Source organism: Equus caballus, chromosome 8 (assembly GCF_041296265.1).
Source record: "Equus caballus isolate H_3958 breed thoroughbred chromosome 8, TB-T2T, whole genome shotgun sequence".
Lineage (NCBI taxonomy): Eukaryota > Metazoa > Chordata > Mammalia > Perissodactyla > Equidae > Equus > Equus caballus.
The window spans coordinates 65,402,997-65,429,568 of record NC_091691.1 but is presented as its reverse complement, the minus strand read 5'-3'; the positions used below and the strand labels follow the sequence as shown (position 1 = coordinate 65,429,568).

The following is a 26,572-nucleotide window of genomic DNA, read 5'->3' as shown; positions in this document are numbered from 1 at the left end:
TTTTTTGACTTCAATCTTTTTATAAATGCCTCTATTAATGTTATTTTAAGGTCTCAATATGAAATATATTTTGAAACACACCTCACAGGATTAAGTTTAATTAGAAATAAAGAAAGAAGAGGAGTGACGTGAGTGACATGGCGGAGGGGGCTCGTCCAAGACTTTCTCCCCTCCAAATTACAACCAAAAAGAGCAACTGCTTTCCAATCAAAAAAAAAATCCTAATAACAGAAATCATCAGAGACCCACAGCAACCAAACAGCGGAGGGCGGAGAGGCTGGAGCTGCCCTCAGAGGAGCTGGAACAGGGTAGGAGAGAAGTTCGTTTCCTCCCCTAGAGACTGGGATCGCTGCCACGGGTGAGGGAAGGAGTAGGAGAGGAGCTGCACGTCTGTGGTACTGTCCAGGACACCAACCACTCATGCAGAGGAAACCTGCTGATGGGGGAAAGCTTTCACGTCGGGGGAACCCATCAAGCCAGGGCCCCAGGAAACCAGAGAGTGAGAGCTGATCAGAATCCAGGTCTGCGTGGAGAGAAAGTGCCACTCCTCCCGCAACCTGCGGTGTGCGCAGCTATCACAGCTGAAGGCGGAGGGCTCAGACTGTGGCTCTCAACCCCTGTCTAGTGGCGACGGGAGGTAACTGCAAAGATAGACAGGCTGAATGGCTCCAGACAGAGGAAAAAAGAGAACAAAAATTTTAAAAGCTGAAGAAAATCTCTGAGAAATAGTTGACTCAATGAGAAAATGCAACTTAAGAATAACAGGAATTCCTGAGGGCATGGAAAAGGAAAATGGAGCAAAAAGTGTGCTCGACAAAATAACAGAAGAGAACTTCCCAAATCTAGGGATTGAGAGAGAAATGTGTGTGGAGGAATCTTTCAGATCTCATAGATCTGTCAATGTAAAAAGACCTACTGCAAGCCATATAGTAGGAAAAATGGCAAAAATGAATGACAAAGAAAGAACACCAGGGCAGCAAGGCAGAAGAAAATAACGGACAAAGGAAACCCTATCGGACTTTCAGTGGATTTCTCTACAAAAACCTTGCAAACTAGGAGAGATTGCAATGACATATTCAAAACTGTAAAGGATAAAAATCTTCAGCCAAGAATACTCTATCCAGCAAAAATATCCTTCAGATATGAGGGAGAAATTACATCTTATCCAGACAAACAAAAGCTAAGGCACTTCGTAGCCACAAGACCTCCACTACAAGAAATCCTCAAGAAGACCCTTATACCTGAAAAAGATAAAAAGGGAGAAAGGGATCACAAAATACATAGTAGGGAGGCAAATAGATAGAATCAGAATAGGATTGCAAATATTCAACTATAGCATTAGGATAAAGGGAAGGAAATCTCCAAAGCAAAGACAATCTTATCACTCTAACCACAAACTCACAACACAAGTTGGAATAAGAGGTGAAAATAATAATTTAGGAGGGGAGAAAGAAAGGGACTGACTCAGTCTAGGCTAAGGAAGTAAGAGACCACCAGAAAATGGACTATGTTATACACAAGATTCTGAATACAAACTTCAGGGTAGCCACTAAACTAAAAAACAGAACAGAGACACAAAATATAAATAAGGAAAAGTCTAAGAAACCCAGCATAAGAAATTGCAGAAGTCAATGGGTAGGCTAAAACACACAGGACGAGAAACAAAGGAAACACAGGAAAACCAGAAAGCGAGCAACAGAATGACAGCATTAAGCCCTCATGCATCAATACTCACCCTCAATGTAAACGGATTGAATTCTCCAATAAAAAGACACAGAGTGGCAAAACAGATTAAAGAACAAGATCCAACAATTTGCTGCCTCCAGGAAACACGAGATCTCAGCTCCAAGGACAAACACAGACTCCGAGTGAAGGGCTGGAAGACAATGCTCCAAACTAATAGCAAACCAACAAAGCAGGTGTCGCAATACATATATCAGACAAAACAGACTTCAAGATAAGAAAGGTAAAGAGAGATATAGAGGGCCAACATATAATGATCAACTGGACACTTCATCAAGAAGAAACAACACTTATAAATATCTATGCACCCAAAACAAGAGTACCAAAGTTCATAAAGCAACTATTAACAAACCTAAAAGAAGACATCAAAAATAACACAGTAATAGTAGGGGACCTCAACACCCTACTCACATCAATGGATAGATCATCCAGACAGAAAATCAACAAAGAAACAGTGGAGCTAAATGAAAAGCTAAAACAGTTGGACTTAATAGACAGGTATAGAACACTCCATCCAAAAACAGCAGAATACACATTCTTCTCAAGCGCGCATGGAACATTCTCAAGGATAGACCATATGTTAGGAAACAAGGCAAGACTCTACAAATTTAAAAAAATTGAAATAATAACAAACATCTTCTCCGATCACAATGCTATAAAGCTGGAAATTAATTACAAGAAAAAAGCTGAGAAAGGCACAAGGATGTGGAGACTGAACAATATGCTATTGAACAAGCAATGGATAATTGAAGAAATTAAAGAAGAAATCAAAAAATACCTGGAGACAAATGAAAATGATAACATGCCATACCAACTCATATGGGATACAGCAAAAGCTGTATTAAGAGGAAAATTCATCGCAATACAGGCACATCTTAACAAACAAGAAAAATCCCAAATAAGCAATTTTAAACTACACCTAACTGAATTAGAGAAAGAACAAAGCCCAAAGTCAGCAGAAGGAGAGAAATAATAAAAATCAGAGCAGAAATAAATGCTATTGAAACAAAAAAGGCAGTAGAAAGGATCAATGAAACAAAGAGCTGGTTCTTTGAGAAGATAAATAAAATTGACAAACCACTAGCCAGACTTACAAAGGAAAAACGAGAGAAAGCTCAAATAAACAAAATCAGAAAAGAAAGAGGAGAAATAACAGACTCCGCAGAAATACAACAGATTATAAGAGAATACTACAAAAAACTATATGCCAACAAATAGATAACCTACAGGAAATGGATAAATTCTTGGACTCCTACAATCTCCCAAAACTTAGTCAAGAAGAAGCAGACAATTTGAATAGACCAATCACAAGGAAAGAGATTGAAACAGCAATCAAAAAGCATCCCAAAGAATAAAACCCGAGGACTAGGTGGCTTTTCTGGGGAATTCTACCAAACTTTCAGAGAGGATTTATAACCTATCCTTTTCAAGCAATTCCAAAAAATTAGGGAGGATGGAACACTTCCTAACACATTCTACGAGGCCAACATCATGCTAATACCAAAGCCTGACAAGGACAGCACAAAAAAGGAGAACTACAGGCCAATATCGCTGATGAACATAGACGTAAAAATTCTCAACAAAATTTTGGCAACCCGAATTCAGCAATTCATCAAAAGGATCATACATCATGATCAAGTGGGATTCATACCAGGGACACAGGAATGGTTCAACATTCACAAATCAATCAACATGATACACCACATCAACAAACTGAGGAATAAAAACCACATGATCATCTCAACAGATGCAGAGAAAGCATCTGACAAGATCCAACAGCCATTTATGATAAAAACTCTGAACAAAATGGGGATAGAAGGGTGTTACATCAACATAATAAAGGTCATATATGACAAACCCACAGCCAACATCATACTCAATGGGCAAAAAACTGAACGCCATCCCCCTGAAAACAGGAATGAGACAAGGACGCCCTCTATCACCACTCTTATTTAACATAGTACTGGAGGGTTTGGCCACAGCAATTAGGCAAGAAAAAGGAATAAAAGGAATCCAAATAGGGAGGGAAGAAGTGAAACTCTTGCTGTTTGCAGACAATATGATCTTATATAAGAAAACCCCAAAGAATCCATTGGAAAACTTCTAGAGGTAATCACCAACTACAACAAAGTTGAAGGGTATAAAAAATTTACATAAATTAGTAGCATTTCTATATTCTAATAATGAACTAAGAGAAAAAGAACTCAAGAACATAATACCATTCACAATCACAACAAAAAGAATAAAATACCTTGGGGTGAATTTAACCAAGGAACTGAAAGACCTACACGACAAAAATTACAAGGCTTTTCTGAAAGAAATGGATGACGACCTAAAGCGATGGAAAGACATTCCATGCACATGGATTGGAAGAATAAACACAGTTAAAATGTCCATTCTTCCTAAAGCAATTTACAGATTCAATGCCATCCCAATCAGAATCCCAATGACATTCTTTACAGAAATTGAACAAAGAATCCTAAAATTCATATGGGGCAACAAAAGACCCTGAATTGCTAAAGCAATCCTGAGAAAAAAGAACAAAGCTGGAGGAATCACAATCCCTGACTTCAAAACATACTACAAAGCTACAGTAATCAAAACAGCATGGTACTGGTACAAAAACAGGTGCACAGATCAATGGAACAGAATTGAGAGCCCAGAAATAAAACCACACAGCTATGGACAGCTAATCTTTGACAAAGGAGCTGAGGGCATACATTGGAGAAAAGAAAGTCTCTTCAACAAATGGTGCTGGGAAAACTGGAAAGCCACATGTAAAAGAATGAAAATTGAGCATTCTTTCTCACCATTCACCAAAATAAACTCTAAATGGATCAAAGACCTAAAGGTGAGACCTGAAACCATAAGGCTTCTAGAAGAAAATATAGGCAGTACACTCTGACATCAGTATTAAAAGGATCTTTTCGGACACCATGTCTTCTCAGACAAGGGAAACAATAGAAAGAATAAACAAATGGGACTTCATCAGACTAAAGAGCTTCTTCAAGGCAAAGGAAAACAGGATTGAAACAAAAAAAACCCATTAATTGGGGAAAAAAATTTGCAAGTCATACATCCGACAAAGGCTTAATATCCATAATATATAAAGAACTCACACAACTCAACAACAAAAGTCAAACAACCCGATCAAAAAATGGGCTGGAGACATGAACAGACATTTCTACAAAGAAGATATACGGATGGCCAATAGGCACATGAAAAGATGTTCATCATCGCTGGTCATCAGGGAAATGCAAATCAAAACTACACTAAGGTATCACCTTACACCCATTAGAATGACAAAAATAACTAAAACAAATATTAACAAATGTTAGAGAGGTTGTGGAGAAAAAGGAATCCTCATACACTGCTGGTGGGAATGCAAACTGGTGCGGCCACTATGGAAAACAGTATGGAGATTCCTCAAAAAGTTAAAAATAGAACTACCATACAATCCAGCTATCCCACTACTGGGTATCTATCCAAAGATCTTGAAGTCAGCAATTCCAAAAGTCCCATGCACCCCAATGTTCACTGCAGCATTATTTACAATAGCCAAGACATGGAAGCAACCTAAGTGCCATCAACAGATGACTGGATAAAGAAGACGTGGTATATATATACAATGGAATACTACTCAACCATAAAAAATAACAAAATCGTCCCATTTGCAACAACATGGATGGACTCTGAGAGAATTACATTAAGTGAAATAAACCAGATAGAGAAGGACAATCTCGATATGACTCCACTCATATGAGGAATTTAAAAATGCAGACAACGAAAACAGATTAGTGGCTACCAGGGGAAAGGTGGGGTGGGGGATGGGCACAAAGGGTGAAGGGGTGCACGACTGACAACATGACTGACTAAACAATAATGTACAACTGAAATTTCACAAGATTGTAACCTATTAACTCAAAAAAAATTTAAAAACCTATTAACTCAAAAAAAATTTAAAAAAAGAAATAAAGAAAGAAGAAAAAGATCTCCTATTTCCAAATATGCAGTTCAATGATAAAAACTAGTACTATTTTATCAACTTTTAGTTATGGCTTTTCCCTAAATTTAACTTTTACAATTTACATTAATACATTTTTCTATAGACATCTTCATTTATCAAGTTGTTTTTTTTTTAAGATTTTATTTTTTTCCTTTTTTTTCCTTTTTCTCCCCAAAGCCCCCCAGTACATAGTTGTATATTCTTCGTTGTGGGTGCTTCTAGTTGTGGCATGTGGGACGCTGCCTCAGCGTGGCCTGACGAGCAGTGCCATGTCCGCGCCCAGGACTCGAACCAACGAAACACTGGGCCGCCTGCAGCGGAGCGCACGAACTTAACCACTCAGCCACGGGGCCAGCCCTATCAAGTATTTTTAAGACCGTCAAAACTGGAGATGTATATTGACAAAGAAATTACACATACAACGTAGATATGCTTCATACACATTACTAATAAACTGGAGCAGTACATTCAAAGTGCTAAGAACTATCATCACAAAAATTCATAATCCTTTATGTGAAAGCATCAGGAGTTAACAAAATGACAACAGATATTCTTGTGATACACTACAATAAAATGAATGTTCTTTTCTGTTCAGAAGCTAAAGCAAAACCAAAGGTAACTACTGATTACAGTATTATCAACCTTCATCAACAGTAGAACGAAGTTTCAAAATTTTCCCTTTTAATAGATGACAGCTGCAAATATTTGCACCAAACAATTTATGAAATTAAATAAACAAGAAAATATAAATTGGAGAGTGGTTTGTACTAATGTTTCTTTCTTTTCTTTTTACTTTTATTTCTGCTTAAAAGTATACTTTACTTTTTTGGCACCAAAGAATGTCTTTTTTCTAAAAGTCTTTGCTCCTGTAACTTCAATGACACAATGATTTCAAAATATATGTGTAATTTTCTAGTTTCAAAAACAGTTGCCTGTCTTACATAATAATACATTTCATATAAGGTTTTGTCTCACCTGGCCAGTTCTTTAATTAAGTTTGCAATGCGTCTTTTGTCTTCAAGACATAAGTCCTTCAATGATGCACTCTTTATTCCTCTCTTGCAGAAATTCTACAATAAACAAACAAAAAAAACTCGGTTAACTTTTGCTAAAAGCAATTTTTAAGACTTTTCAAGAAATCTCTTAAAATAAGCATACGAGGTGAAATTTCTTTGATATCTTTTACATTGTGGAACACTACCTGTTTCATTTAAACTTACGGTGAACTCGAAACAAGCTAAGGAACTGTCTGTCCACCAGGGGAAATCATGAAATTTACACAGAAAAACACATATAAAGAACCCAAAAGCAGAATGTCTCTACGTAAATAACAGGGAATAGTAAGTAAGGAAACAACTTTCCCTTGGTGAATGTCACAGAAACAAACACCTAATGGAAGGTACTGAGAAGCTTTCCTACACCATAGCCCCCAGGCTGCTTAAAAGTATACTATGGTTGGCAGCTGAGGGACCAGTTTCTAAACTCTCAATATACCCTAAGGTTCAACCCAAAGGGTACTAGACCAAAGAGTAATGATAATAACAGCTAACACTTACATCCGTCTAGTGCTTACTGTATGCCAGGAATATTGTAAGTACTTTACACTTAGTAATCCATTTCATTTTCCCAACAATGCTATTAGGTAGCCATGATTCCTATGTTACAGTGAGGGTACATATCTTGCCTGGGATTACAGCAGTTAAGTAGCAGAATCAAGACTCAAGCAGAGGTTCCAGAGTCTGTACACTGTGTTATCTTATCTCTTGTGCTACAAGAAGTTCTCCCAGTACCTGAACATCATTAAGAGAAGTCTTTAAAGCCATGAAACTCAGGAAGTCACAAGGGAACCAGAAGTAACATGTAAAATAGAGGAACCATGATCCTTGGCATTTATGCAACCACAAAGTAGGTCAGTCCAATTACTTCAGGTATCTAAGAATAATCCAAGACCCCTAAAATGAATCCTGGAAATACCGAGTGCCCAAGACGGGAAAGATAGGGAAGAATAGGAAATAGGAAAGAAGAGATGGGAAGAAAATAAAATGAGTTTGGTTTTAGATATGGTCAATTTAGTATGCCAGGAGGACATTCACGTGGAAATGTTTAGACAAAAAGTTGAAAATGTGAGTCTGGCTCTCAAGTCAGAGAAAAACATAATGATTTAAAATTTAGCCATATATTACAGATGATGTTGAGATTTTTATTTTCTTCATACTTTTCTGTTTTAAATTTTTCCTTCAAGTTAAGAAAAAACACTAGTTTTTTAAAATCATCTAGAAATTCAGGAAAATAAATTAAAATTTGTATTTGAAAGGACAAGAGGGGAATAAGAAGCCTATACTATTGTGGGAGAAAAAAAAAGTTTCAAGAAGAGTACGGCATTAAGAATGCTAATGAAGGAAAAAGCTAAACAGAATATGGAAAGAATTCAAATGTCTTTCAACTGATGAATGGATAAACAAAATGTATGTTCAGCCCGAAAAAGGAATGAAGTAATGATACATGATACAACATAGATGAAACTTGGAATCAGTATGCTAAGTGAAAGAAGTCAGTCACAAAAGGCCACATATTATATGATTCCATTTATATGAAATGTCCAGAATAGACAAATCTATAGAGACTAAAAGTAGATTAGTGGTTGCTAGAGGCTGAGATGACTGGGGAATGGAGAGTGACTGCTAATGAATATGGAGTTTCTTTCTGAGGTGATGAAGATATTCTGGAACTAGATTGTGGTGATGGAGCTATAACTCTGTGAATATACAAAAACCCAATGAATTATTATATACTTTACAAGGGTAAATTTTACAATATGTGAATTATACCTTAATTTGAAAATAAGACAGTTGACTGTTTAAAGCAAAATAACAATATATTTGGGGGTTTATGTATAGAAGTAAAATGTATGACAATATCACAAAAGTTAGAACTTTTACTGTTGAAAGGTGAAGTGGGAAAATGTCACTTGAAAATAGCCTGTGATAAAGTAAAGATGTACACTACAATCCCTAAAGCCACTGCAAAGCCCAACAAAGAATTACAGCTAATAAACCAATACAATCACAAGAAAAATGGATTTAATCCAAAAGAAGGCTATTGTTGAATATAAAACAAACCAACCCTTATATTTAAAAAGTTCCGCTTTTGATAAGAACTTGCAAACTCAACTATTCACATCCCAGTGCGAAGGGAATACAGTGGGAATACAAGTAACACCACTAGGCCTTTTGAGCTTATCACAGTTAATTCCTGAGGACTACTAAACACAGTAACAAACTAGATATTGGAAACGTCCTCAAGAACATAAACCAGGAATTGAAAAACTTTTTCCATAAAGGGTTCAATATTAAACGTTTTTGGCTTTTTGGGCATACAGTCCCTGTAGAAACTCTGCCATCAAACACAAAAGCAGCCATAGATATTAGAAGAATGAGCAGGGCTGTTCCAATAAAACTTTATTTACAAAACAGGCAGCAGACAGATTTGCCTTACAGGCCATAGACTGCCAAACCATGATTTAAATTCTGGTTGGGGAGACAAACTATAACAAAAAGTAAAATAAACTAGTCAAATAGGACACGCATCAAAGGAATGTATAGATACTACTACAGAGGCAAAGATGAGGGAGAAATCAATGACTAGGCTATAAAAAGAAAGAGTCTTTATGATATTATTTTCCAAGTGATGGAAATAATAATAACAATGCAGGCTAATTTTCTTTTAATAAAACATCTTTCTTAGATACAAAGGTTTATTCATCATCAACTAACAAATTCACATGAACAAAAATCATATAGGAAGTCTAACAAAAGAAAAAGTTGTTAATTTGATTTACTACCTCCACATAGATCAGGATGTAGGTCTTTTGAGACATACCAAGGTAATAAATTTTTCTTAACTAAGGCTTAAAGCAAGCCCAGATATTCTGAAGCAAAACTCTTGAGTAATCTAGATACCTTATATTCATACCAAGCATCATCAAAGCATCCTAGAATCCTCTGTATCCTTTAAGAATGCTTATAGATCACCTAATGTTCTTTCAAGGGCTCTTCTATGCCTATATATCAGTTATTGGCCAGCACAGGAAAACCAGTTACTGGTTAGTATTTATAAAGATTGGAAAATAAGAAAAAATAAATAAGAAATTACTGACCTGTTCATCTACTGAATCTCCTGCACCTTTTAAAGATTCCATGGAGACTGAAGCAGCAGCCACCCTGGAAGTCTTAAGTTTGACATCAGCTTTTGGACTTGTCGACTTGTGTCTTGATCTGATATTTCCTTCTGTTGAAATTCCTAAGATTTCCAACAAATAAGATTTCAAAATTATATCTTATACTCATGCCTTCCTCTCATCCACCTCTTTCTTGATATCCTCTACTTTATGGGACCTGATGAGGAAAACTCTTATTTTATAAATTTCAATTTAAAGCTCTCTTAATAAATAACAAATCATGAAAAGACTATGTTTTGAAGACATTAAAGATTTAATTGAAATATTTTAAAAGGTGCTGGAACATTCATAAGTCACATTAAAACCAATAGTATAACATGCCATATATACCTTAACTTATGGGAAATTAAAGATCTGATTTTTCACATAATTAGGGTACCTGCAATGGTTCAGTTTTACTACTCATCTGTAGTAACCAGTAAACTTTAAAGAGTCTACTCCATAAACCCTATATCAAGAAGTTTTCCAATTATCTTTGAAATATCAAATTTAGGCTATTATTTGTAATATAAAAAATGAGAAAAGAATCTCTTGCTCCTTAATACATGAACAAAGTATTCTACAAGTACATCAAAAGCTGACTTACCCAGTCAGCCCCTATAACGTCATGCCAAACATATACATATTCTTTAATTTCAGGTTCTAATGAACTGTTCTGCATTCAGGTATACCTGCAAAGTTGCCCTTATATTTTGTCTTTCTCCTAACACTTAAGAAGCCAAGGAAGCTTACCAAATTAACATAGAAAATCATACCTGGAACATACACTACTGATTGTTCTTCATCAGAAACTATGTAGTAGGACATGAAGGAAAAATACTAGAAAAGATTATCCAATATCGAAACACTGCTTCTGTTCTGTACTTCTGTCATAATTTGTCATTTCTTTTGATCTGGGAATTTATAACTAGCTTTTAAAAACAAAATTACAAAGCAAAGTAACTAAATTAAATGTAACAAAATTAATATTCTTTTAAAGTTAATTTTTACATATTTACAACTATATGTTTTGTAAAACTTTTGGAAGGCCTTTTCCCAAAAAAATTTATCCACACTTACTCCCAAGTGAGATAGCCTACACTATAAACTCTGCTGTTAGGTTCCTTTCATTTTCCTTTCCTTTTGTAAACAAGGAGTTAAAGTGCTCCAGTTTGCTCACTATTGGAGAACTGACAAGTTATTTTAGGCATGAATAAATAATTCCAAAATGAGCTTGAGCTCTGAAGAACAAACACTATTTGAGGGTAAGTCAATCATACAAACACAAAGACAATTTTTATTCTTCTGTAGTGCATTCATGAAATGTCTCAAGTAGCCTACTATTCAACAAGTAGAAGAAATTTAAGAACAAAAGAACTATTTTAAATTTCAAAAGGAGAAATTTAGAAAGGCTAAGATCATAACACTGCTATCGAAAGAGAACCAATACACTAAGAAAGCTTTCTTTCCAGAAACAAAATTTTATTCAGAACTATATCTAAATCCAGGTATGTCCACAATTTAACAACCTTCTATTACACTTGCAGGAAGTATCTAAACAATTTTATTCCAAACGATCTAGAGAATTCCAAAGTTTTCTATTCTTTTATAAAACATTTTCTTTTCCAAGACTTCTAGACAAAGCAATTATTAACTATTTCCTCCAGGAAAAGGCTGGATTAATCCAGTGGATTTAATAACGTGCATAAAAAGTCAACATATTTCAGCTGAGGATCAAAGCTAAAAATGGAGTCTTTTTAGAGAATGCTGGTTGGAAATGCTTAGAATCCCTACAGGAACTGAGGAGTACAAAGAGGGTGCTTACTGGCTGAGCTGCCAGGTGGTTTCTCACTATCACAGCTTCAAGATTTTGGCTGAAAACTAGTGCTCTTAAACTTTAAATTACCTCAAACATCACGGATGGAGCTTAGAAAATTTTAAGAGGCACATAAGACAAGCAAACAAACAAAAAAAATTAGACCCCACTACTCCAAACAAACTGATAGCAACTCACATTGGAGCAGAGAGAGAATTTCTAAATTCATCGACACCCAATCTACAGAACGCTTTACAAAATGAAATTGTGCAGGCTCTCTAACAGCAAAAACTGTTTCATTTTTCATATCCCTTGGGACTAGCATACATAATAGGTGCTCAGTCAAAGTTTCATTGTTTGCTGTTGCAAATATACACATGGAAAAAAGTAACAGGGGAAAAAAACCCAAGGTGATTCAGGATATGCTCCATATGGCACTGTCTTCAATTAGAAGACAATACTGATGAATTTGCAGAATAGACTTCAAGCTTGACCTATGGAAAGACTAATATAACTGAATCCTGAAAAACATTTCCCTAGACCACTCACAAAGGATCCTGCTCACAGCTGGAAGACACCAGTCACTGGGGACCTCACTTAGCTACACCTTAATCTGGAAGCTCATGAGGTATTTTATACTTTCCCCTCTCTTCACAAACCTGATACCATTTCCCCTACCCTTGTTCTCAGCTAATCACTGTTTCCTATTTCTTTAAGAAAAATAAACTGTAGAGACCTTCCACATAGGAAAAGCTCCTATTTGCAGATGACATGATATTACATATAGAAAACCCTAAAGACTCCACCCCAAAAACTGTTAAAACTAATAAACAAATTCAGTAAAGTTGCAGGATACAAAATCAATACACAAAAATCTGTTGTGTTTCTACACACTATTAACTATCAGAGAAATTAAGAAAACCATCCTATTTGCAATTGCATCAAAAAGAATAAAATACCTAGGAATAAATTTAACCAAGGAGGTAAAAGACCTGTACACTGAAAATTATAAGACATTGCTGGAAGAAAGTGAAGACACAAATAAATGGAAAGTATTCTGTGCTCACAGTTTGGAAGAATTAATATTGCTAAAATGTCCATACTACTTAAAGCCATCCACAGATTCAATGCAATATCTACCAAAATTCCAATGGTATTTTTCACAAAATAGAACAAACAATACTAAAATATTTATGGAACCACAAAAGACCCCAAATAGCCAAAGCAATCTTGAGAAATAACAAAGCTAGAAGCCTATCACACTTCCTAATTTCAAACTATATTACAAAGCTATAGTAATCAAAACAGCATGGTGTTGGCATAAAAAGGGAAGACCCCCATGATAGCTATTCTTTTCCTGCTTTTTCTCCATTGCACCTATAATCATAGGTCCACAGAATATACTGTTACTTATTCATGGCCTCATTGCATCTTACTAAAATGTAAGCACCAAGAGGGTGAGGATTTTCATCTTGTTTTGTTCAACTTTGCATCTCCAAACATCAAAGAATGCCTGGCTCACAGTAAACCATCTATGGAAGAACAAAATTGATATTTAATTTTATGAACCACTGTGCAACAAGAGTTAGTGTTATCTTTCTTCATCCCATTCAAAATATGCAGGCAAAACCCACTAGCTACGTCCATGCTAAATTTCTTTTCAAATATAAAAATTGCTAAATAAACTGATCTTAACAAAAATTTTTAAAAATAAGACTAAAAATATTTGAAACTGCCTCCATCCAACTTACCTTTGCTAATCATTTATAATCTGTTTTCATCTCTTTATCTTAAGAAACCAAATATTCACCATCCTCAAATACAGCGATTTCCAAAAAACGTATATTTTACGGGAAAGTCAGAGACACAATATACGCCAAATGTATACTGGGCCTCTTATTGGGTTCTAGGTGCCACTTTAGTTCTTCTTTGATTTCTTTGGAAGCACTTCAATAAGCAAGTACAAGTTTTAAAGCATCCTTAATACTGATACCAATCTATCAAAATCCCCAGAATTAAAGTAGAAATTAGAAACTCAAGGCAGAAGCGGTAGAGAAGAAGAAGCATGTCTATCCCAGATGCCTGGGATCTGAACGAAATAAACTTAGTACTGCCCACTCTACTCTATCTTGAGTTTGAAGCACCACCAGCAACACATGTGTAGGTAATTATTATTGACCATAGTAACTCTCCCAGCTAGTAAATTATTTTAATATCAACATAAAGTCTTTGGCTATTTTTAATTGAAAACTCAGTGTCAGAAATTATAGCTACTGCAATGTTTTGACCACGTTCCTTATAATTCATATTTGTTAATATCAAGGTAGTAATATTGTTAATGATAATACATTTGAGTGCTTATAAGCAATCAAATTTACATACTGAAGAAACACTTCTGATATTACCAGGAACTATAACGAATGAGGAAAGCAATTTATGGCTGAAGGGGCATATTTTACTTGCAAATTTAACCCATAAAATGACAACATGGCATACTTATTGTTTACACATTAGGTATTAAGACATACCTTGTGCAAAACAGCACTGCTGAATCATACTGTGCAGCAGATGCATAAGTCATCAGAACAACAGCGAAAAAGGTGACATTCAGTCACAGATGATCTGTCCTCACATGATGGAAACATTTAGGACTGGGAAATCTCTCAATCACATTTCTCTAATTGTTTAGGCGAAGCACTGAATATATTTCTTTCAATAATGTGAAAAGAATACCACATTATAGGTACATATTTTTGGTCTTTTCCTATTGAAAGTTCTACTACAAATGCTTTGGGATGGCCTGGAAAGTCATCAATGTGACAAGAAGAGAGATCAAGATCTAAAGACATGTGACTAAACCAAATGGTTTGTAACTATTGTTACGAATCAGCAGAATTGCGTAAAAATTTGTTTCAGCAAAAAAAACTATCATTATGCTTTTTCAGTAACAAATTTACACTTGACATTGCTTTTGCGTCCTATGGAGATTTAAAATGAAAATATCCGAGGCTGGATGTTAACTGGTCATTATGTGGAATAGGCACCGGAAACAGGTGATACTGGTAACCCTACAATTCCTTTCAAACATCTGAACTTCTATAGAAAGCAATCCCCACCATTTTCCCCAAACAATTTCAACTTCTCACTTTCAGTGGGAAGATGAGTATTTGACATTAATTTTTAGAGTAAGGGAGAACGTGAGAGAAAAGGAAGGACATATAACTTCTATATGAAATCGGGAGTGACATGACTACAGGAATAAGTGAGAGTACATGGCCGCTAAGAACAAGAGCACAGGCTCAGTTTATATACCTGTTAACTTAGTCCGCTGCAATAGACTGTCTCCCTCCCCGCCCACACACACCATTTATTCTATACCAGGACAATATCATTGGTCATAGAGAAAGTTAAGGAATAATAACCAAAACTACAAAGGTGGTTATGAAAATGATTATACTAAAGAAGCGCATTACAAGCTAATTACCTTCAAATATCTCCTCTATCACAAAATCCTATCATTGCAGAGGCAGTGTTTCATGAGAAAAGACTCATCCCAATTTCCTGACTTCCTAATTCAGCCCAGTTGTTCCCAATGCTCATACTCTTTGCGTCCCTACTGATAGGTAAAGGAAAAAATATTTCAGTTACACAGTGCACTAGTAAGTTTTCATCCACAGTATGTGTACATGATTTCACTTGATTCTCACCACCTATCAGAGATAAGTGGTAATTATGTTTAGGAAGTGCACGACACTAAACATTCAGTGAGCAGAAGGGAATGCAAAAATAACCCTCTCTCCACCGCATGACACTTGATCCCTGTAACTCAGCAGGGGAACTGATAATATAATTGTGTAAGTTTCACTGCGCGCTAAATAGAATGTGCAACGAATGATTCTGCCAAAGTTAACAGCAATGCCCCCACTGCTATCGCCAATCCTAGGAAACAGAAAGACTCGCATCTGCAGGCACCCAATACACTAACAGCCCTCCTTTTATGTAACAAACACGAAGTAAATTGTCAGGACCAAAGCTCAGGCTGGAACAGTCTACCTAACCCAAGGAAAGAACCACTTATGCCACACATCACAGATATTGAACTGGGAATACTACCACAAGGGTAAAGCTCCATACCTTTTCTACCCCAAAACAATCCAAGAACTTCAATCCTGCCAGTAGTAACCCGCAATCAACATGTAAATCAACATTACTCCCAGGCCCGATGATTTGCATCTTATTCTGTTAGCCAGCACAAACCGATCATATCCCAGTGAAACCAGGCCCCATACCTCTCCGAAAAATCCCAGTATGAAAATAAATCATCACTGGCAGGCCTTCGAAGTCTCACAAGGTCCTGACTTGCCCCTAACAACGCAAACCAAGGGCACACCTAAACCCAAGACAAAACGGCTCCCTCTCCAGCCAAAACCCTTCCCTCCTCCATAAGCTCACTCCGCACAGACTGAGTCGGCCTGAGGTCACCATGGGCAGAGGGACCCTCCCAGCCCCAGGCTGGGCCAAGATTCTAGGCCATCCTTCCAGAGCTCACCGCCGAGGGCTGGGAAACATCTGTGCTGAATCCCCACACCTGGAGGGCCAACCTGGGGACGGACCAGGCGCTTTGCCGCCTAATGCCCACGCCAGAGGAAAGCCCAGCACCTGGACGGTGGCCGAACAGGACGACCCCGCCCCAGGATGCGCACCGAGCGACTCCCCTCCACTCAGGGTCCCACGCGACCGCCCTGCCAGGCGGGCAAAGGATACAGTCCCGGCTCCAGAACGCCGCCGCGCCGGGGCGGGAGGGGCCAGCCACGTCCGCCATCTTGAAACAACCGCCACTCGGGGCGTAGCGCTGGGGCCGCTCCGCCCCGGCCTCCAGGCCCAGTCCCCATTGGCTGCACGGCGCAGAGGCCCGCCCCCGCTTGCGCGGCCGGCCCCGGCGGGGCTGGAAGCACCGGGTTGAGGAGTCGCTGTGTCCCGGCGGCTTGGTGTGGAGCACCCGCCGGGCCCGCGGGAAGGAGCGCCCCACGGAACTACTACTCCCAGAGCAGCCCGGGCCCCCCATCTCCGCCCCGCCGCGCTCTCAGGCGCCGAGCACTACAACTCCCGGCATGCCGTGAACGTGACGGCCGAGGCTCCGAGGCGGCGTCCAGCCCTCCGACCCGCCCGGCTCTCCCGCCGGGTCCCCTCCGCTGCCCTGGCCGCGCGCGGAGCGGGGACGCGAGCCATGGAGGAGCCGCCGTCCCCGCTGCTGGGCTGCAGCAAGCCGCACCTGGAGAAGCTGACGCTGGGGATCACTCGCATCCTGGGTGAGTGGGGCGGGGAACCGTGGGGGCGACCGCGGGACGAGGCAGGGAGCGCTAGAAACGAGGAGGGGCGCTGGACCCTGAATGTCAGTAGGCATCGCTGCGGTGACTTCCGTTGTTAAGGAGGAATGGGGGAGCCGGGTGCGTGACTAGGCCAGGGAAGCGTTTGCGGGGAGTGTTCGGGCGCGGAGCTGGGAAGCCCGAAGGTTCTCCCCACCCCGGGTTCCACCACGGGGCCCGGGAAGGACGGCAAAGACGGGCGAAGGGGAGACAGTAGGCACCTGACATTTGGAGGTTGGGTCTCCCGAGATGCATTCTTGGCCGAGGGAGTATCCTTGAAACCCAAGCCCTTCGTCTGGTTGCAGAGAGAGCTGGAGGAATGCTGCACCCAGCCTCCCAGGGCAACAACCCCCACGCGCTCGGTGTACCGCACCTGAAGTGCTGGGAGGGAATCAAGGCTTGCGCCACTGAATGGGTGTTTCTCCTTTATCAAACCTTTACCTAGCACCCGCTGCTATGTTAGACCCTGGGGCTACAAAGATGGGGGAAAAACACAGTTCTGTGAAAAGGTAAACAGACGAGGTCCCTAGAAGTGTGAGAGATCGGTCATCTATTATTGTTGCTCGGAAGTAGCACGCAGGAGGAGGTGATTGACCCTCTCAGGGGAGGTAAGGAACGTGTCCCACAGGAGATGATGCTAGATTTTGAAAGACAAATGGAGTCAGCCAGATAACCAAGGAAGAGAAAGGCAGTCTAAGCCGGCTGAATAGGATGCTTCTGTGCCTTCCCATCACATTTATAATAAAATCGAAATTCTGTGCCATGACCCACAAGTCCCTTGTAATCTGCCCTCATCTATCTTTCTGACCTTATTTTCACTCTGCTTTGGCCCCAGTGGCCTCCTTGTTGTACCATAAACACACAAAGCTTGTTCCCACGTAAAGGCCTCTGCAATTTGCTAGACCCTCCACCTGGAATTATCTTCCTCTGAATGTCTGTTCCCTCACTCCATCTCTGATTAATTATCACGACCTCAGAGAAGCCTTCCCTGGATATAGTTCTGATAACACCCTTCCCATCACTCTTTCTTCCCTTATCCTACATTTGTTTTTATCCTTATGGCTTTATCACTGCTTGAAATTATGTATGTATTTTTTTTTTATTTGTCTGTCTCTTTTCTGTAATAGAAGTCCATGAGGATAGGAACTTTTTCTTTTTCTCCGTTGAATTCCCCAGGGCCTAAAACAGTAAATGAGACATGAATTGCTATGATGTGTTAAGGAGAAGTGATAAGTTTTAGAAATGAAGTATTAGAGTTGGGCAAGGAGAGATCTAATCAAGACCAACCATATCCTATCTCCTTGTTCTAATCCAAACTACTGCCCTGTTACTTCTTAAACTCATAGATTTAGTGAGGCAAGTTTTGCTATTCCAAAGGTGTGTTTCATTACTCTTTTTATAAATCTAGGAAGTTTGCTATAAATAAGTTATTTTCTTTTGATTAATGTTTAGTCTACTCAAGTCAAGCCAGCTAAATTTCCCTAAAGCTGTCAGTTAGATTTAAAGACCTGAATAATTAAATAACTGTGAACATTTTAAATTTCATTTATACATTGCATATATTATATCTACTATTAATCATTTCAGATGTCTGGCAACCTGGTAACACAAGGCAAAACCTACCTAAGGAATTAAACAACTCTGGTAATTAAATTTATAGTGAAGCTAGCCTCCCATAAACACTCTAATACTGTTGATAAATTTAATCAAAACCTCATAATTTCAAGTTAATCATAAGTCGAAAATCAATTATGTATTTTTTTCACATCTGGTTTTTGTTTTGAAAAGATAATATACTAAGAGGATTTTTGAAAACAAGGTAGCTGAAATTAGTGGTGGGTGTGTGGTAAGCACACTCCCAAACTCTCCTCCCTAAATGATTTGTGAAATGCCTCCACAATCTAAAACCAAACGCTCAAAGTTACTTAAAGACAGAGAATGCCCAATGTGCAAAATAACTATGAGTAAAAAGAGAAAAAAGCAACAAATCCCAGCTCCATGTCCCACCTGTTCCTGCCCCACTCCCTCTCTGCTAGAATGCTCTGCGGTAAGCAAAGGCAAACCTAGAAATGATAATAGCAAAGAGGCTAGTGGGAGCAGCCAACAGAAAGATGAAAACCACCTCGAATCCAAAAGTATAACAACAACAACTGGGTAGATCAGAGCAGGACTGCAGGAAAGTAATTTCAAAGTAGGTGTTATTTAAGGGATCAGCCATGCAGTTTAAAGGAGCAAGCATGGGGCCAGCCTGGTGGTATAGCAGTTAAATTGACGTAATCTGCTTCAGCGGCCTGGGGTTCACTGGATTGGATCCCAAGCACGGACTGACACACCACTTAGCAAGCCATGCTGTGGCCAGTGTCCCACATAGAAAGTAGTGGTGGATGGGCATGGATGTTAGCTCAGGGCTAATATTCCTCAAAAATAAATAAATAAATAAAAAATAAAGGAGCAAGCATTATTTAAAGGGACAGTATTCCAAATGCGTATATTCTAGGGGAGAAAATGTACAAAAAAGGAGGAAGAAGAGTCCTTTGGCAATTGAAGGTAGAAGGAAAAAGAAGAAAAAGGAAGATTTAATCTCTCCCCTGCCCCTGACCTCCCCCAAAAAACCTGCTAATATATCTGGACTTTGCTTCAACAGACTGGAAAAGTTACCATTAAAGTAGAAATCTTGTTAAACACCACAATACCACAAAATGAACAAGAGAAAAGTAAAATCCATAGAGAACTAATGCTGAAATCAGGAAATGAAATGCCAAACAAACAGCTGACGAAAATTCTTGAAAAACAACTATGAAGTAGAAGAAAACCGTAAGTCTAAACTCCAAACAGAATTAAAATACGTAAACAAGCATTTGAGGATATGAAAAACCACCTAGAATCAGACACTCAAAAACTAGGAACAGAAATAGATGAAAAAAGATTTGATTGAACTCAGAAAAGAAGTGGAAGGAAACAAAATTCTAAATGAAGGGTAAATTACAAGGTAACATGGGGGAAAAGATTGAAATGAAATTTTAATCTGGAGCACTGAAGAAAGGTAGGAAAAAATTAAGAAAGTGACATAAAGAAAGAACTAAAAGGGTCAGGAAGAAAGTAGTGGAAATGGAAGATAAGCAAATAAGGAGTGCTATTGTCAGAGTCTTTGAAAAGCAAAAATAAAATAGAGGAACACAGCTAATATTTAAAACTATAAGAAAACTTTCTAGAAAAGAAAAAAGATCTGACTCTATACATTGAAAGAGCTCACTGACTACCTGAAAAAATGAACCAAGAGCTATCAACTTCAAAACATATCCTAGTAAAATTAGGAACAAAGATAGAGATATAATCCTCAAGGCCTCGAAGCATTAAAAAACAAATAACTTACAAAGTCAAAACAATTAGACTCGCATCAGACTTTTAAAACTGACATACAAAACAAGGCAACAATAGAACAGCATTTTTAGAAAACTCAGTGAAAGAAAGTGTGAACCAAGGATTTTATATCCAGCCAAACTGTCTTTCAAATAAAAGAACTTAGGGAATTCTGCACCCATGAGCCCTTCGTGAGGAATCTACTAGAGGATTAGTTTCACCAGATTAAAGGTAGATTGGGAAAACTTCAGCAAAAAACTAATGGTGAGCATCATTTTCATAAACACATACACACAAGAATATATACATACATACATATAAGGCTAAAGCAAAGGTGGGATGAGAGTGAAAGATTAAAATACAACTGGTATCTATTATGACAAGCTAAAGGGCATTTAAAACGGTATAAGTACAAAGATAACTGTGGTAGGCAGAATTCTAAGATGACCCTCAATGCCCCACGCCCCTGTGTAATCCTTTACTCTTGAAAATGGGCAGAACCTGTGAAGATGACAGATATCATGCCATTGCTTATATTATATGGCAAAGGCAAAGATTTTTTTGCATCTGTAATTAAGGTACCTAAACAGTTGACTTTAACTTAACCAAAAGGTAGATTACCCTATGTAGGCCTGACCTAATCAGGTGAGCTTTTTAAAAGAGGGTCTAGAAGTCAGGCAGATTTCCCTCCTGGCTTAGAAAAAGTAAGTTGCCATGTTGTGAGAGATCCTATGAGAGGACCACATGGCTCCTAGAGGTAATTATGTTTAGATAGTGTATAACACTAAACACTGAGTAGCACAGAATGCAAAGATATCCTTCTCTCCATGGTATGACATTTTAATTCAGCTGGATAGCCTCATGCAAAAGATTGAAGCTGGACCACTACCTCAATTCATATACAAAAATTAACACAAACTGGATCTTAGACCTAAATGTAGGAGCTAAAGCTATAATACTCATAGAAGAAAACATAGACCTTGGCTTCGTTTTTTAGTAACCTTAGATTAGGCAATAGATTCTTAGATGTGACACCAAAAGTGCAGGAAACAAAAGAAAAAAACAGATAAATTGGACTTCATAAAAATTAAAAATGGTTGTGCTTTTAGGGATATCTCAAGACAACCCATGGAATAGGAGAAACTATTTGCAAAAATCATATCTATGATAAGGTATTTATAGCTGGAATCCATAAAGAACTTTTACAACCCAACATAAAATTCAAGTAATCCAATTTAAAAGGATCTGAATACACATTTCCCCAAAGAAGATATAAAAATGGCCAATAAGCACATGTAAAGATCATCATCATCATTAGTCATTAGGGGAATTCAAATCAAAACTACAATGACATACCACTTCATACCCATTAGGGTGGCCATAGTCAAAAAGACAGGCATAAGTGTTGGCAAGGATGTGGAGGAATTGCAACCCTCATCCACTGCTGGTGGGAATGTAATATAGCACTGTTGCTTTGGAAAACAGTTTGGCAGTTGCTCAAAAAGTTAAACATAGAGTTATCATATGGCCCAGCAATTCCACTTCTAGATATATACTGAAGGGAAATGAAAACATTTTTACACACAAAAGTGCATACACAAATGTTCTTAGCATTATTCATGGTAGTCAAAAGTGGGAACAATCCAAATGCCCCCATCAACTGACGAGTGGATATACGAGATGTGGTATGTCCATATTATAATTATTTAGCCATAAAAAGCAGTAAAGTATGGATACATGCCACAGTATGGATGAACCTTGAAAACTAAATGAAAGAAGCCAGTTACAAAGGCCACATGTATGATTCCATTTATATGAAATGTCTAGAATAGGCAAATCTTTAGAGACTGAAACTAGGTTAGTGGTTGCCAGAGGATGGTAGGAGTAGGGAATGAGGAGTGGCTGCCAAAGTAACAGGGTTACTTTTTTACATAAGGATGCAGAGCTCTGTGAATATACTAAAACCCACTGAATTATACACTTTAAAATGGTGAACTGTTTGGTATTGGAATTGTATCTGAATAAAGCTTTTTGGTTTTTTTTTAAGGAATTCTAAAAACAGTGGTTTAAGATTTCCTGCCCTAACTCCCAGGACTGTGAAACTGTTGAGATATCATACCTGTGATTATGTTATGTTAAATGGCAAAAGGGATTATCTAGGTGAGCCTAATATAATCACATGAGCCCTTTAAAATAGGCTATGAACAGAAGGGGAAGTCAGAGAGATTTGAAGCGTGGAAAGGATTTGTTATGCTTTTGCTGGCTTGAAGATAGATGGGAACACACCATAAGGAATACAAGATGCCTCTGGAAGCTGAAAGTGACCCTACCTGACAGCAAGCAAGTGATGGAGACGTCAGTCCTACCACCACAAGGAAGCGAATTCTGCCAATAACAAGAGTGAGCTTGGAAGATGACCTGGAGCTCCAGATGAGAACATAACGGCTGACTTGAGCAGTCAGCTCACCTGGCATAAGGATAGAAATATAGATAGATGATTTCAGCCTCAGCAGAGAATGCAGTCATCTTGTGCCAGACTTATGAGCTATAGAACTGTGACCTAAAATGAGTGTTGTTTAAAGCTACTAATTTGTGGTAATTTATTATGCAGCAATAAAAAACTTAATACAAGCATACTTTGTTTTATTGTGCTTCACTTTATTGTGCTTCACAGAGACTACATTTTTTTATAAGACGCTGCCAGCAAAAAGATTACTACTCATGGAATGGATGTGTTTGCAGTCAAAAGCTTAATGTCATGGGGCCAGCCCCATGGCATGGTGGTGAAGTTCCCCATGCTCTGCTTCGGCAGCCCAGGTTCGCGGGTTTAGATTCCAGGCACAGACCTACACCACTCATCAGCCATGCTGTTGTGGTGACCCACATACAAAATAGAGGAAGATGGGCACAGATGTTAGTTCAGGGCTAATTTTCCTTAAGCAAAAAAGAGAAAGATTGGCAACAGATGTTAGCTTGGGGAAAATCTTCCTCAGCAAAAAAGAAAAAGCTTAATGTCAGGCACTTAACGTTACATATGCGTGTCCTCTTACAACCCTAGAGACTAGACCGTCCTGTGGGTGTAGTGAGATGACATCACTATGCAACCAGCTGGGTTGTTGTCAAGGAATTCTGTATTCTTTCCTACTACAAGTGGAGTGGTAGGTTGCTAAGACTGATTAAAGTTAGAATCTAGATTTGCATAGGATAATTGCTCTGTAGGGTTATGCCAAGGGGCATGCAATGATTTGTGCACATAAACTCTTCTTTTCTGGACTAGACCCGTGCTTGGAGTTAGAGAATTGGCTTTGTGGCTTAACTCTCAGCCTCAGTATCTTTGCTGTAAAAAATTAATAACAACATTTATTATTCACTATCTTAGCTTTGGTGGAACAGTGCCAAATGGGACCACCCCTGAAGGGACAGACATTGCCTTCCATCCTTCCATCCTTTCTTCCATCCTAACCGGTCAGGCATAGCAAGGACTTACCCTGGGTCTAATGGCTTGAAGCTCACAGTGTTTTTCCACCACAGTACCACACTTTCCACACTTTCTAAGTATCACACTTAGAAAGAACATTGAACACAGGGCAGAAGAAAAATTGTGTATGTGGTACTTTTTGCTTTTGCAAAGCACCTTCATTTCTGCCTCTCTTATCAAGGGAAGTATAATTCTTGCCTTCAAAGAGAAGTGAAGACTCATCTAAGGGCATACAACTAGTGAATGCATAAAGCAAGACTAGAATAGGTGGAATCCAGAATTCTTAACTCCTATATTAGGCTGTTGCTACATCCCAAGATTTGAGCTTTCTGACAACTTGGAGGAAACTTTATGATGCATAGAAGGGGTACTGGCATAATTATAGAATCAGTGAACCGCATTAAACTAGATTAGAAGTCTCTCCCTTATTCCTAGAGATTTAAAAAATTTTATTTCCATACATTCCCTGTTTACAGATGCCTAGGACATGCTAAATAATTGGATACAGTTCAAAATAGAATATGTAAAGTATAAACTATGTGACCCCAACCCTGCATGTGATGAGATAGGATATCAGGAAAAGCATAGATCACTATGAGCTAGAGTCATCTGAAGTGGTTTCCTGGAGGAGGTGGAACTTTAGTATGGCCTTAAAGTATGGGGAGGACTTGGGTAGGTGAAGAGAAACATGGACACATTTAGGTATGTATATCGGCAAAGGGATACAGCATAGACAAAGATGAGCACAGCTTTGGTTTTTGGGGGGACAGAGGGATAGAGACAATGAGGAAACTGTCACAACTGGGACCGAGGGTTTGGACTACAGGGTGGAAGAAGATAAAATCAAACAAGTATGGTGAGAAACCTTATCTTCTGAACCAAAAGGAGAACTGAATAAGATCTGATAGGAAACAAGCCTAGATACGAAGAAGATCCCCTGGTGGTGTGCTGAGGATGGATCAGAGCAGGGAGAGAGAGTTTGTGGCTTTGACTGCATCTAGACTTGAAGTGACCATGGCCTGAAACAGAATAATCAACATGATATCTCAAAGAGGAAAAGTAGATAGGCTTTGTATTAGTTTGCTAAGGCTGCCATAAAACGTACCACAAACTGGGTGGCTTAGAACAACAGAAATTTATTCTCACATGGTTCTGGAGGCCAAAAGTCTGAAACCAAGGTGTCAGCAGGGCTATACTTGTTCTGAAACCTGGATGGGAAGGATTCTGCCTCTTCTTTTCTTAGCTTCTGGCAGTTTGCCAGCAATCTGGTGTTCCTTGTCTTATAGATGCATCACTCCAACCCTCCATATTCATGTGGCCATCTTCCCTCTGTGCATGTCTCTTCACATAGTGTTCTTTTTGTAAGGACACCAGTTGTATTAGATTAGGGATCCTCCCTACACCAGTATGACCTCATCTTAACTAAGTACATCTCCAGTGGCCTTATAAAAAATGGATCCATTTTTCATAATGTTAGCCTAGCTATTCCTTATTCTTTTTCATCCTGTTCATAAGTGTATAGATTTAGCTGACTGAGAAGTTCAGTGTGTCACTAGGAATGTAGAATCTCTGATTTTTGTTCAGCAAACTGAATGACTGAGCAGTGACTGGGTGTAGGGTATGTTGTGGTGATGTCCTTTTTACCAGATAGATTATATGGTCCTAAGTTATGTGACTGAGTGCCTTTGAGAGACCAACAGTTCTTCCCTGCTTTTATCATAGGAGTAATAAATGCTCCTCAGAAGAATCTGATATTCCTAGAGCAGTCATCAACAGTTAGTCAGCCTCTAGTCTAGAAATGTGTGACTCTACAGACTCTCTTTCCTCTTCCAGAATCATCCCCAGGTGTGACGGAGGTGACCATCCTGGAAAAGGCGCCTGCTGAACGTCACATGATTTCTTCTTGGGAACAGGTAAGTATTGCCCTGTTGAATCCTCATCTCCCAATAAAGAGAGGTCAACTTAACTGCCCCTGAGAAGGAAAGGTTAGGATAGGAAACCTGTTCTTATCTCAGGCCACAGCTGCCTTCAAGATAGAGTTCACCCTTCTCTCTGTTCCTGTTCAGACCCCTTAACACTCCCTTCCATTCCATGCCATTTCCCCAGCAGGGAGCATCTCCTCTGAGCCTATCGTATGGAGGCAGTGGAACATTTGAAGTTGTAACCAACAAAGCTAAAAATCCAGCAAGGAAAAGAAAAATTAAATATTAGTAAGCATGCCAAGCAGAATGTGGTTAAGTGTTGCAGATAAGTACTAACCAATTTAGTAACTAGGGCTTCCCAACCTTCCTCTGAACTTTCATTCGTTTATTCAATCAAAGCTTTAAGCTCCTACAATGGGCCAGGTATTGTGCTTAGTGCTGAGTGCTAGGGATTCAGTGGTAATCAAAAAAGGACACAGTTCCTTACCTCTTGATCTTTCTAAGACAGTGTGTAAATCATTGGGAGTATAATTACAATGCAGGCTGAGGACTGTGAAAGAGAGGTAAAGGGAGCCTTGTCAGGAGGCCTGACCTAGTCTGGAGGGTGAGAAAGGTTTTTCCCAAAGAAGTTAGGAGAAGCTATTAACCAGGCAGATGAGATCTTG

General features: G+C 38.8%; 2 protein-coding genes across 18 annotated transcripts in view; one reads left to right on the top strand and one right to left on the bottom strand.

Moving 5' to 3' along the window:
• Nucleotides 1–16,968, bottom strand: part of KIAA1328 (KIAA1328 ortholog) — a 342,578-nt gene extending 325,610 nt beyond the window's left edge. For 3 of the 16 annotated variants that reach the window (XM_070220975.1, XM_023648260.2, XM_070220978.1), the window contains exons 1-3: nucleotides 16,441–16,846; nucleotides 9,906–10,048; nucleotides 6,725–6,819 (exon numbers count right to left, since the gene is read on the bottom strand). In XM_070220975.1, the coding sequence (XP_070077076.1) occupies nucleotides 6,725–6,819; nucleotides 9,906–10,048; nucleotides 16,441–16,846 (644 nt within the window). Of the gene's footprint in view, nucleotides 1–6,724; nucleotides 6,820–9,905; nucleotides 10,049–10,718; nucleotides 10,778–14,309; nucleotides 14,431–15,093; nucleotides 15,164–15,265; nucleotides 15,395–16,330 lie in introns of those variants that run through there. The other 13 variants (XM_001497549.6, XM_005612850.4, XM_014727689.3 and 10 more) reach the window with 12 other exon arrangements.
• The window catches only part of TPGS2 (tubulin polyglutamylase complex subunit 2), a 57,556-nt gene continuing 47,745 nt past the window's right edge, over nucleotides 16,762–26,572 (top strand). The window contains exons 1-2 of one of the 2 annotated variants that reach the window (XM_001497580.5): nucleotides 16,762–17,090; nucleotides 25,819–25,898. In XM_001497580.5, the coding sequence (XP_001497630.2) occupies nucleotides 17,009–17,090; nucleotides 25,819–25,898 (162 nt within the window). In that variant the 5' untranslated portion in view covers nucleotides 16,762–17,008. The remainder of the gene's footprint in view (nucleotides 17,091–25,818; nucleotides 25,899–26,572) is intronic. The other variant, XM_023648263.2, reaches the window with a different exon arrangement.